Source organism: Aricia agestis, chromosome 8, assembly GCF_905147365.1.
Source record: "Aricia agestis chromosome 8, ilAriAges1.1, whole genome shotgun sequence".
Taxonomy (NCBI): domain Eukaryota; kingdom Metazoa; phylum Arthropoda; class Insecta; order Lepidoptera; family Lycaenidae; genus Aricia; species Aricia agestis.
In genome coordinates, this window is record NC_056413.1 from 18,358,595 (window position 1) to 18,372,869 (window position 14,275).

The 14,275-nt window shown below is 38.6% G+C and overlaps 1 protein-coding gene across 3 annotated transcripts in view; it reads left to right on the top strand.

Moving 5' to 3' along the window:
* The window catches only part of LOC121729830 (ecdysone-induced protein 74EF), a 196,616-nt gene extending 184,008 nt beyond the window's left edge, over nucleotides 1-12,608 (top strand). For all 3 annotated transcript variants that reach the window (XM_042118465.1, XM_042118466.1, XM_042118467.1), the window contains one exon: nucleotides 8,968-12,608. In XM_042118465.1, the coding sequence (XP_041974399.1) occupies nucleotides 8,968-9,482 (515 nt within the window). In that variant the 3' untranslated portion in view covers nucleotides 9,483-12,608. The remainder of the gene's footprint in view (nucleotides 1-8,967) is intronic.
* The last annotated feature ends 1,667 nt before the right edge of the window (nucleotides 12,609-14,275 follow it).

A 14,275-nucleotide genomic window follows, 5' to 3' on the forward strand; every position in this document is an offset into this window, starting at 1 on the left:
TCCAACGCCATTTGATCCAGTTTTTGTATACCGGTAAAATTATAGCGCAAGTAGAGATCGTACTGTATTCGGCTAAATATCTCGTGTGATCGACAACACCTGTGTTAACACTTTGAGAATTCAATACTTTTGTCCCCTTTTCGTGTCGTAAGTCGTTCGAAATAGTTCAGACCATCAATTAGAAACAAGGAAAAAAATAAAGAAAAGGTTGTCTAGATTTTTATAAAAAACATTTTAGTTATAAAAACAATTGTTATGGAATTTTAATTAAAAACATTTCTTTGTTTTTCTCTAATACATAAACCTGTAAACCATATTTATTTTGAGGCTCTGAAGTTCAACTAGCAGAGGGCTAATTTAACTTCATTATTATCAATTGCCTGTCTAGTTTTTGGTAAAATGTTTTCAAAACAACCTCATAAAATACCGTGTCCGGGTTCTGTCACGTGTCCCGGTTGTGCCACACGTGACTCGTGACCCGTATAGGTGTCACTATCTGTGACGTAACGCGACCTTAACGCACCGCACTTGCTAAATTGCGTCGCTTTCCAATTTAACGTTTGGAGACCTTGATGTAGAACCTACTGCAGGCTGTATTGACTACATAAACTTTTAAGAGGGCGAATAATGCCAGAGAAAAAACATCGTCCTTCTCTCTACATCTAATATATAAAATTCTCGTGTCTCAGTTTTCGTTGCCATACTCCTCCGAAACGGCTTGACCGATTTTGATGAAATTTTGTGAGCATATTGAGTAGGTCTGAGAATCGGCCAACATCTATTTTTCACACCAAAAAAAATATATATGGCAAAACAACGTTTGCCGGGACAGCTAGTAGTGCTAGTACTAATATATATATTAGCCCATCATTCATATTAGCCAGGTGAAAAAGAACAACGCGGAATCTGCGCGAAAACAGATTTTTCCGTTTATACGTATGCAAAAACTCTACAACTTACTGGACTACGAGCTTTTAGGTTTTATGGTTCCATACTTTTCAAAAGCGTTGCTAAAACATATTCTATACCATCCACCTACCTCGAGAAAAAACTTCTTTGTTTTGTTATTCTCATATCTATTAAATCATTAATGTGTAAAATATATCTTTACAAATGTTATAAATTATTTATTTCCGTCAGTTCGTTGCAATCCGAAAACAATTACCTGTTAACTGATAACTTATCGGCTGATGGAGAAATGCCCTGATAACGCCTTTCCTCAGTTCGGCAATTTACCGCATACCCGTCTCTCTCTTATGTCATGTGTGTGATAGAGATAGCTTTATCACAAAAAACCCAAAACATGAGGCGAGTTACAAAACTTTAAACAATATAAAAAATTGTATTTTGTGGCTTACTTTTGGCTTTGACCGTTCAAATTTTTGTTGAACGCATCACAATTTACAGCACACGAAATTCAAATATTATTTAGTATGTGGTGTATATACGCGTTGTGTATATACGCGGTTATCAAGTTATATTATCATTAGATAATATAATATGCATATTTTATTTCCTACGTTTTACGTAATAGTAGGTACGTACGTGTAATGAAGAATTTTTCATTTTTATTGTAACAACCATTAAGTATAGGTATTAAGCGTAGGAATAAAAGTATTTTATCAATTTCTTCTAGAAAATGATTTATTTACTAGAAGACTTATCGACCAACGAGTCGATAAGTCGAATCAATAAATCATTAAATTTTATATGCTATTTTTATAGAAATTATGATAAAACATTTCTTTCTCATAACGCATGCGCATGCGCAGACAACTGAACCATAAAAACAACCATTTACCGTATGATTTATGTACGGCTAAAAATAGCATCACTGTATACAAAACCTTAAAGGTTAACCTGGTAACGGTTATTTTTAACTATAAATATTTATAACAAATTAAAACTGACGATGATGAAGAAATACGTATAGTAATAATGAAAAAATATTTATTATATATAATAATAGGATAATCTGTACTAAATGATACTCGCAACTAGGGTTACCAGTTGTCAGGAATTTTCCTGACATGTCAGGAATTTTAGACATAATATGTCAGGAATGCGGCCGGAAAAGGATAAAATTTTATACACTAAACTTTTATTAATCACAATAACGAAAAAGGTTAAGACACAAGTAATTTTTAGTTTCATAAATATTATAACTTATAAATAATCGTAATTATATTTTTACGATATAAACATGAATCTATAAATATAAAATGAATTTAAAAATCAACAAATAAATACATAGTTTCAGGAATTTGGCCGAAAATCAGGAATTTTGTCAGGACTTTTGAAATTTGTATCTGGTAACCCTACCCGTAACTCAGTTGCGCCAATATTATTTAATCGCACGGGAACCATACGTTTTTACTATAATATTTTTAAAGTATCTCCATACCAAATGTCAGTAAAATCGGTTTTACCCGTGAAGAGGTAGCAGACATACAGACACACTTTCGCATATTTATTAGTATGGACATTATTATGTACGATTACGCATAATAATCTCGTACAGAGAAAGCACGTTATCACAATAAATCATTTAATGTTATCGTTGTTATAATTTCGTAACAAATATTGTTACCGATATGTACAAGTAACACAAAGTCACCTTGTACGAGGAAAACTGTAATAGTAAATTCTTTTATTTGTTGGCGTGCTAAATCAGTATCGCGATGTTTATGAACCATAAATATTATAAATATAATGTTCTGGAAGTATATTTTATATTCTTCGATATATTCGAAAGCGATACGTGCAGAAACTATACAAGGAAAAGTGGCCGCAAAACCCGAGCTAGCGGGAGAGCCGGGAGCGGGGCGGTGTATGTCTGACTGTGTGTGTGTGTGTGCGTGTGTGAAGGTCAACCGGCGGCGTCATTTCCTGGTCATTGCCTGCTCATCCGACGCGTCTGCAGGGATGCTAGATAGAAAATTACTTTTTTTGCACGTTTAAACTTAGCATAAGATTCGTACTTATTTTGTGTTTTACTTTAAATGTCTTTGTATGCTGCATAGGATAGGTTTTAGGTAGTTATTAGGAAATGCAATGAATAAGAAATAATATTAAATTTTGCGGCCCTAAAAGCAGCACACTACCACAGTGCAGTTTTAGAAACACACACACACACACACAGGGCGCAGGGTAACTCGAATATACTTACAAGTCATGTTTGATTGTTGGCGCATAAAATATAAAAGCTATGTTTCATAGGTTTGTTAGCAAAATAAAACCTAATTTTTACCTTTAAGTTAAATCGTGTGCTGTTGTAAAAACCCACAGACGCAAAAAGAGGATCGGAGGAGGAGCAAATATATGGTGATTTTTTATAGAATTTATAATGCTGACGTGCTCGCGATCTTAAGTAATAATAATCATCAGCTCGCCTACCATTTGAATAGCATCTATATTATCTAATATATAAACTCCTCCGAAACGGCTTGACCGATTCTCATGAAATTTTGTGAGCATATTGAGTAGGTCTGAGAATCGGCCAACATCTATTTTTCATACCAAAAATTATTTATATGGCAAAACAACGTTTGCCGGGACAGCAGCTAGTATTCTATACTAATGTTATAAATGCGAAAGTGTATCTGTTACCTCTTCACGTTTAAACCACTGGACCGATTTTGCTGAAGTTTGTTGGTGGTCCCGGGAAGGAGGTTAAAATATATTTGTAACTAGATGACGCCAGCAACTCCGTTGCGCCAAAATTCGTCTATCGCGTGGGAACCGTACATTTTTCCGGGATAAAAGGTATCCTATGTCCTTTCCCGGGACTCAAAGTACTATAAACTGCAGCAAAATCGGTTCGGCGGCGGTTAGGGTGTTAAGAGGTAACAGACAGACACACTTTCGCATTTATTATTATATTAGAATGGATGACACAATTGAAATAACAATGATACAAGAATGTGTGTAAATGTTGTGCTATCACACTGTAATGCGGAAACCGATTGGTAGAGTGTAGAGTGTGCACGATAACAGTTTGTGTGTGTGACCGATTGTCGCTACATAACACAATCATCATCATCATCATCAACCTCTATGACTTATGAGCATGCGTTAAGCTATAAAATGAGTTACTGTAGAGCTCTACTTTTTTTAATAATTAGGGTTCCGTAGTCAACAAGGAACCCTTATAGTTTCGGTCCGTCTGTCTGTCCGCGGCTTTGCTCAGAGACTATAGGACCTACAAAGCTGTAATTTGATATGAATATACATATTAATGATGCCGAAAAAATGGTACATGAAATCTTAAAAAAAAAATTTATGGTACCTTCCCTACACATCAAGTGGGGATGATTTTTTTTTTCGCATCCACTCCATTGTGTGGTGTGTCATTGTATAGTTTTTTTAAAGATATTATGAGCTTCATATATCATTTTCCGATTTAGGGATCCGTTTGTGAAATATTAAGTTTTAAAGTGGCAAAAATCGTTAGAGTCCAGTGTCCCCCCTTCTACCAGCTAAACGGTTGCTTCTGGGAATGTGAAAAAATTCACGGGAGTTGGAAATATGCTGAATTTAAAAAGAAAACTATCACGGCTAAGAAGACTTCATAAGTTTTTGAGTTATAGTCGATCAACTAAAAAAAATGTATTCGGCGAAGTATAAAGGAACTTTTCGTTCAAATTCCTTTGAACGTAACTGATATGATGTTGTAAATAGTGTAAAACACGTTATAAATGTACATTCATTGACCATACAAACATTATCAAAAACTAGCGGTACTACGGAGTACGGAACCCTATATTGCGCGTGGCCCGACACGCACTTGACGGTTTTTTTTTTATCATCTCCTTTCACTTTCAAATATTGTCAGGAAGAGTTATTGATAAGGTTGGTGTTTTAAGGTTAAAAGTTTCATTTTGGATGTAGGAAAACAATCTGTCTCTTTTGAGAATTAAACTCATGTAAATAATCACAAAATATATTTTGCAATTTTAATTAAAAATAATTATTTTATTTAAATAACATAATTAGCAAAAAGATGACAAAATGAAAACTTTTCCCAATCCCTTTTTTTGTGCTTTAGATTGTATTGATCAAGCTCTTAATATGCAGTGCACGTTATCCTACGTTATCTTTTCCGGCAAAATTTCGCAGATAAATGTTTATCGCTCGGTCGTTTGGAGGAAACTGAGCTTATCTCTTATCACCCGCACCGCGTCACACGCAGTCAGGTGCGACTCACTTTCTCTCGTGGAGTAAACACGGTAATGGATTAGACTGCTTTTGGTACCAGAGGCTCCAGAGACATTGTTGCCAGCTTTTAAATCTCAGGCCTAACACGAATGAATGATTTTAATGAGAATTTTGACAGTTTGAAAGTTGTGTGTCTCTTAGTGCGGCCGATGAAGCAGCAATATCCTCGATTCTATCCTATCTTTTGACTTAGCAAAATGAGTGCTATTACAAGCGTTTCTGCGAATCTGTTCTCCCATTATAATGAATAATTAAAACACCTTTTTTATCAGCTATTAACAAAAGCATTTTCCCTCCGCCCTTCCACGTGGCCACGGCAACTCCTTCATGAGTATCATGACACTTGCAACACCACAGGTGTAACGGTCGGCGATACTTTTAATCTGGGCGTGGGACAGACAATGCTACTATTGTAAGAGGTCTGTGGGGTAACCCACTGATGGGTCGACCGGTCGCCTAACGCTCGGGACTTTCGACACGCAATTAGAAGCTCTATAGCACGGGAACAGGGATAGGTTTCCCGTGGCGTTGATTAGTTTTCTTCTCGCATCACCGGGTAGACATTCTAGAGGCGCGGGGGTGAGAGGGGGGCGTTTAACCTTGATATTGCAGCAGTAAAACCAGTAGATGCGTCCAGCGCATGCGCTAAATATAGACGCGGGCGCATAACATGCGGGCTTTTTTGTTCGGCGCCCGGCGGACGTGTTCCCGCGGGGGAACAGTTCGCTATGTCGTGGATACAATACTCCTTTGTTTTGATGATACACTATCGAATGACACTTACATTATCCTTTTACAGGAAAATTCTCGATAAATATAAAGGTGTTACTAAAACGAATATGTGGTACTTGAAAAAAAAATGATTTGATGGCTGTTATGCTATGTCTATATGTATTTTATTTGCACTTTGCACTCAGATGTATCGCATAAGCATTCTCGGAAAATGATGGGAGGTAGCTGTCGGCATGAGTTAAGATAGTACTAAGACTACGAACATGGATTCAGCAAAATTACACTTTGCATCTCTCTCTTTCTTTTAGCTGGAGGATAGTTGAGACGGAGGGATTAGTATAAATCAGTAGAACAATATTACATTACGCAAGCCGACACGTGTCGCGGGGTGAATGACCGGCGATAACGCAAAAATACGCGGCTTAGATAATATTAGAAAATGGCGCGCGGTTCGCCGCCGCGCATCTCATTATATTATCTGTGACTTAATAATACATTGCTTTGCGACGTGAGATGCACAGGGAAATTAATTTAATCTTGACTAACTTTTATACACACTGCACGCTGAAATAGAGGAATATTTTTCTTCATTTATATTTTTAAATCGAGCATTTAACATTTATTGATCTTTTAACTTAAATACGCCAGTTTTCTATGCGACTGCTGTACCATCTTATGTATAACTAAAGATATTTCATATATTTAGTTATACATAAGATGGTACAGGCCCTGAAATTCCCCCATCTTTGCTTGTTTCAAATTTTATAACAAACAATCGAGAAATTGTTCTCACTTATTCACTTGTTTAAAATTTAATTAGTGCTTTTTGCACAAGCTTGATTTTTCAACAACACCATAGAATCCCCATTACCACATAATAAAGCTTGAAATGTAATGAGTGAAAGCTACTAGGTGATGTGTGGAGGAAACGAGACCAGGTCAAGGCGAGTGACGCAACTCCCGGCTTTATCTATAGCGCACTTATCATTTTTAACTATTAGCTCCACTACTTACAACACTATGAAGACACCTTGATAACCGTTAACACATCCATACTAATATTATATGCGAACTGGGCATGTCTGTCTGACTGTTACCTCTTCAGAGCCGCTGAAATTTGGTGTAGTAATACTTTCAGTCCCGGGAAAATGTGCGGTTCCAGTGCGATAGACGAATTTTGGCGCAACGGAGTTGCGGGCGTCATCTAGTTCTACAATAATAATTAAATTTAATCGTATATTTCATATTATATATTCTAGTCTATACTGTCTATAAAATAAAGTTATAAATCGAAGGTGTATGTCTGTTTATTAGATGTCTATGCCAGGCGCGGTCCGAAGGGGGGGGGGGGGGGTCATGTCCCCTTTGCCCCCCCCCCCCCAAATCTAAGGTCAAATTGAAAAATCTCAAAAATCTGGCAAATAATAAAAGAAAATTTCTAGCTATGCAAAAAATATTAGTGTAGTTGTAGTGAATGATCCCCCGATCATTCACTACAACTACACTACGCGAATCGCTGAACGGATTAAAATCTAATTCAATATGAAGATTGAGGAAAACTTTATTTTGAAATATCTGGGTGGAATGTCATGGAATCGGTGAATTTTGCAACAAAAAGTACCCTATGTCTTGTTTTACAAACATTTTAATAGAAATAGGTGCAATAATGAGTTTAATCGCATGTAATATCCTATAATAAACCAAAACAAAGTAAAATACATTAAAACTTTTAAAGAAAACTAGATCACTGAAGTATGTTATTTCGGAGTCGGTATCACTAACACTTCGCGGTATCACGGTTGCCGAAGTAGCCACTTCTGTAAGATCAAAGATACCGTAACAAGATTAATATGTTTATAGATCGACTTTTATATTTTCCGCGAAGTTTTAACCGTATTAATGGAATTAGGACTAAAGCTACGTGCACATTGACGAGGCACAGCGTGGCGGGCCGCATTTTTAATTAAAGTTTCATAACTTGTATGAAAATGCGACTAGCCGCTGCATCTCATCGCAATATAAGCTACGAGGCTACCGATATCTCTGTCAGTATAAATGTCGGTCTCTAGTCTCTCCAAAATTATATGAAAATGACTGGATTACATTAATAGTCAGTTGATAAATATTTTCCACGCAAAATGCATTTATATGTAACCTAAACTAAGCCAAGGTCTATATTTTGGCTCGGGTATATTCTGTAAATTATTTCTTTTAATAACGGTCTTCTAACGCCATCTATTAGTGAACTCGTGAACTAAAAATTAATTATTATTTGGTCTAATACATACTGAATACATATTTCATAAATAATAATCGTTTTGTATTCATATTTTAAATTTTATAACTAATCGATAATTTTCGATACCCAAATTAACGTTTTAATTATTCAACTGTAGTTTAACATGTTTCTTAACCTTTTTTTTCAATTTTATGACTACCTTCCATCGGTTATTTACTTAAACACACTTGATTCCAACGTGTTTAGCTGTAAATATAAGAAATTCCAGTAATAATAAACGTGTAACATCCTTTACGGATGTATGCAATTACAAAAACCATAAAACAGTAGCAATTAAAAACAATATACGTAGGCGCGGCGGTATTTTTAGAAAAATCATTAAATTCAGTCATCAATCATAATATTTTAAATCATTATTCACAAAAGTATTCCTTAAGAATATAATAAAAACAGAATAAGTGTCATATATGAAAATAATTATGATAACAGTTTTGTTACACAAATGTTCGTAGCCATCTCGTAGCACGTGCTACGCGGGCGCGCGCACTTTATGAAAAACTTTTTGAAATTTTCTGAAAATAAATTATGTAGGAAAAAAAATAATAGTATGCTCTACGTTTGAAACTTGAATTACTTACTAATAGTTACATTTATACTTAGTGGAATTTTATGTCGTTTGAACAAAAAACTTTTTAGTTGTACGATTTTTGTTTCGATAGTATGCAACTGCCAGTTGTTTTAGTTATCCCGTGCTAACAGTGTGGTGTGGTTGTTTCCAGTGAGCGTGGGCGAGCGCGAGTACGGGTACGGGTACGGGGGCGGAGGCCACCACTTCGCCGCGCCCGCGCCCCCCCCGCTCCCGCACGACGACCTGCCCTACTCCGTGTTCGACTTCGGCGACTACCAGCGGCACGCGCACCACAACAAGCTCAAGCCCAAGAAGCGCCGCGACGCGCCGCCCGCGCCCGGCGTCAAGCGCAAGAGCCGCGAGGGCTCCACCACCTACCTGTGGGAGTTCCTGCTGAAGCTGCTGCAGGACCGCGAGTACTGCCCGCGCTACATCAAGTGGACCAACCGCGAGAAGGGCGTGTTCAAGCTGGTCGACAGCAAGGCCGTGTCGCGCCTGTGGGGGCTGCACAAGAACAAGCCCGACATGAACTACGAGACCATGGGGCGCGCGCTGCGCTACTACTACCAGCGCGGGATCCTCGCCAAGGTGGACGGCCAGCGGCTCGTCTACCAGTTCGTCGACGTGCCCAAGGACATCGTCGAGATCGACTGCTCGCTGGCGTAGGCCCCCCCTACCCCCTCCCTCCGGGGGTGAAGCCCGAGCGTTTTTCACTAGCTCTAGTAAATTTTATCTTTCGGAATCGTCGTGCATCGCGTTTTCTATCGCTTCGATTGATGTTATAATAATTGTTCGGTAATATACGCTGTGGAAATTGAATATTTATACTATAGAGAGGAAATCGATTGCTCAAATGTTTATATATACCTATTTTTAGGGAAATTCGGAAAGGAACGCCCCGCGTCAGAGTTTTGTCCCGGCCCGGGCGGCTCGGCTCGGGCCGGCCGCTCCATCAGAACTACCTACCTCAAATCTAAGCGAAACTAATGGATATATGATATACAGATTATTCGAAAACATTTTACAATACGCAGTAGAATCTATATGAGAGTTTATATAAAAGAAGTATTTACCTAAAAGTGTTTATGATATTCCTTCGATATGATATATATATGATGTTTGGTGCTCGTATGGCCGTTTGCATATTTACACATTGTTACAAACTTAGAAACTCGATGTTTATATATTTGTAAATCAATTTTATCTAGCCGTTCCTTTTTTGAAATGAAGCGAGATGCCCCAGACGACGTCCGGGCGGCCGGCGGGGAGCGACACCTCGTTTCCCGAAGTCGGTTAACTCTAAGCATATCCCTGGCGTCGCCTCCGGCAGAGCGCATTAGTATTCTCTATTATTCTTGTTAAACCGAATTTTTCAATTGATATTATTAAGATTCTTATTTGTGGGCGTCCCACTAGAGTACTGAAACCAACTGCCAACTTTCTGTTAGGAAAAATAGATAAGGTATGAATTTTGTGCGTTACGTGTTAATTACAAATAGTCGTGTAAGCAGTTTCGGGCGGACGACCGCTCGGTTTATTTAACTATCGTTAGTTCCGCTGCCCGCGCGGCGGTGGAACTGCACAGGTCGGCCTCGGAGGATGCGCAGCACGCTCGTGTGATGTATGAGGATGTTCCCTGCGGCCGAACTGTGCAGTTGGACCGTCGCGCGCGCAGCCCGGTGCGGGGGCCCGCCGCTACATATCGCCGCGCGCGCCGCATATCAACTCCTCCCCCACGACTACTATTGTGATATAATTTGTATAGAGCGCCGGGCCCCCATTTTTTTGTTACCTGAATAAATATTAATATTAATTACGACACGTGGTCCAATGTTAACGAATCAATACTTTAACTAGATAGACATAGACGGAGTAGACTAGGACGGTAGGCCTCGCCGCCCCGGCCCTGCGCCCGCGCACGCAGATTCGAGCATGAAACTCTATAGGAAACAATACTAATGTAACATCGAGGAGTTTCTTCGTGAAAGCGTCAAGCTCGGAGCTCCCCCAATTTATGTAACAGAGCTCGAGTCCGCGTGCGCCGGTGCTAAGGAATTGTTAGTTAGAGGGCGCGAGTCCGAACGAATTGCAGGAGGGCGAAGTCCGAGCGCCCGCGCGCCAGCTCCGCGCATGTTTTGCAATATTTTTTATACACTCGGTCGAGATAGGTGTCGATATATTAGCACGTAAGATAGGCCGGCGCGCGGACTCCGCCACCTGGTGAGGGTTAGGAGCAGACAGGGGCGGGTGCTGTGCCGCCGCCCGCCCGCGAACGCCTGCGCCAAACGCTCGCCCTACTTTAGGGGGAGAGGACCTGAAAAGAGTTAACGCACACTCGTCCGAAAGTGTGTGAGAAGAGTCGATGAGTATCCCGGCTCCCGCTACAGTAGTCCGAGCGGCGGCGCCCGCACTCGCCGCACCACACCGGTGATCTCACATCCACGCCCAGTGCCCGTTTCGTATTTTAAATATATATCGTAAAGTTGATCGTATAGTTAGGCTGAATTCTCAAAATTATACTGTTTCCTTTTTTATAATACTATGTCCCGCTTTTGTAAATATAATTGTAGGTTAACTTATTTATTTCCGAAGTATGGCGCTCGCGAGATCCGCGCCGGAACGTCGGCCGTCCGTCTGTCGCCCGTATGAAGCTATCATAGAGATCTCTATATTAGCTTCACGGTCGCCCGCCTCGACTGCGACGTCGCGTCGCTCTCGCGTCGCGCTCGCGTCGCGTTCGCGTCGGTCGCGCTATATCGGGGACGATCCGAGCGGAGCGGCGCTCATCTCGTGACCGCCCCCATACTTCACTTTAAATTTTAGGAAATTTCGTTCTATAGTTTTAAAATTTTATTGTAACATAAATATATAATATAGTAGCGGTAGGCAATGAATGGACCACAAGCGGCAGGGAGCGCTCTCAGAATTTATAATTCGGCTAGTGTGAAACGTTAGAGAGTTACCGATTAGTTGGCAAAATGTCTGAGCAAACATTTAAAATACGTGCTCGCGTTTAAAAAAAATAATTTTAGTCGAATTGATGTTGTTAAAAATCAAAGTTTCTAATTATTAATGTACTTAAATTTTCAATGTAAATTTTACCAGCACCTCGTGAAAATTATCGTTAAAATTATTTTAATCGAGCCTAGTCTTAGTGATATGATAAATTTCGTTTTAATTTTTCGCGCGGTTTATTGGCGAAATTGAGGTCTGTTGAGGGGCGGCGCGCCCCGGCCGCGATCGCGGGTCGCACGCGGGTCGTACGCGGCCCGCACGCTGCACGCTCGCCGAGCGCGCCGCCCGCGAACGCACGCGCACAGGGACGTCGGGCGCGATGTATATTTGCGAATATTTGCGCGGAAGCAATGAGAAGGTTAGTGAATTCGGATTAAGAGTGAGGTGTTCGCCAAAGGAACACGTTTCGTCTACTTGTCAATGTTTTATTAGAAAAATTTTGTCCAATAATATTCCATACGTAATTTTTAAAATTTTTAAATCTAAATAAACCTTTTTAAATCGTTTTCGGTCCGCGATTTTCCGCGAGTTTTCGTCAAAATCTTTGAGTTCTGAGAGCTTTGTGAGATAATTTCTGCGTTAATATTGCTTTTAGTTGTTAATGTTCGATTATTTTTAATTTTAGTTGTTTAATTTAACAAAATAATGTATTTCTGCCCCCTAGTTAAGTTATTTTTTATGTATAGCTAGTTATAAGTGTAAATGATTTAGCACATAAATCTGATGCATGATTATAATGTTAATAAAATATCTACAATAAACACAGCTTCTTGTTTACTCTCGTTTTCCTTTTATGTCCCGAGACCTTCAGTAGTTATTACGAAACAAAATTTGCTGAAAACTGAATGGAATACCCAAATCATAAAAACTGCGCAATGCATTCCGACGACTCAGATTTAACACTAGTTGGTTACAAGTTACAACCTACAAACGACTGATCAATTACGCAAAAATCAATTGCTAAGAATATATTATAATAAAATTATTTTTAACAAAAAATTAAAACCGACTTCCAAGGTATAGTACCTAATATGAACTAAAAAGTATTAAATAACTCTTACTTCTCAAGTCTCAACTATTTCTGTACATAGTACTACAGTCTTCATTATTTTGAAGTCGGTACCAGCTAATTTAATCGTGAGTTCACTGAGTTCAGAATATCTGAAACTTTTGGGATTGGTACCGACTTCGACGTAATGAAGACTGCGTAGTAGGTAATAGGTATGTACTATGTACAGAAATAGTTGAGATTTAGACGAATTTTCAAAAAGGCATTATTAAAGTAAGAGTTATTTAAATTTTAGTTCATATTACTATTGTTTTTATCTTGGAAGTCGGTTTTAATTTTTTGTTAAAAATAATAATTTCACTCTTTTTAGTGATCTACAAGATAAACCTTCATGCGTAAATAACCAATACGAATGTGAACTATTCACATCACAGAAAAATAATTTTTATTGTTCTGTGATTCACATTATGTTACTGTAAGCGAACTGCAAAATTGTGGTTGCAGTTATCTAAGCGATCATGCAATGCTGCAATTTCCAAACTTTTATTTTTAATTAAAAGGACCAGGAGTTCTGTTCAGTGCCTTCGGATCAAGACACACCTTCGTATGAAATTTCACTTATCTAAACATCTATACATATAAATAAAATTGGAGTGTTTGTTTGTAATATTGACTGAAAGAACCGTTTTTTACTACATGCATATGAATGTGTATACGCTACATACACCAAAACAACATTTTTTACAATTTTTGTCTGTATGTCTTGTCTGTTTATTCCGGCTAATCTCTGAAATGGCAGGAGCGATTTTGACGGATTTTTTTTTGGCACATAGCTGATGTAGTAAGGAATGACTTAGGCTACTTTTTAACCGACTTCCGAAAAGGAGCAGGATATATTTAACTTTTTTATATTTGTTCTCAGACAACTCTTCTTCAAATTTATTTTGTTGTTGTATGAGATGTCCGATTTCAGTAACATGATCATAAAAGTGGTGATCTGATGATGCGATCCATGAGAAATCGACGGGACTCTTCGAAATTTATAAAGAAACGTTGTAAGTTTTTCAGAAGGATTTCAAGCTTAGACTACCAAAAAATAAGAATTTGCGTCGAAGTATATCCTGGTTCCGAAGGTCCTGTACAGAACTCTTAAATCCTTATAGATACATGCTCGGGAATTTCGGCGTTGTTTCAACAACTAAAAGCATACAATATGCCTAAACCCCCGATCTCGAAGAAACATTATTTCGATTGGTGAAAAGCGCATGAAAATCCGTGCAGTGGTTTTTGAGTTTACCACGATCAGACATACTGACAGACGGAACTGAGGACTTTGTTTTATAACATGTAGTGATTAATATAAAATTTAACTGCAATTGAGTATTTTGTAGTCATATTGTCTTAATAGACAGGCTGTTGCCATTATTGACGGCAA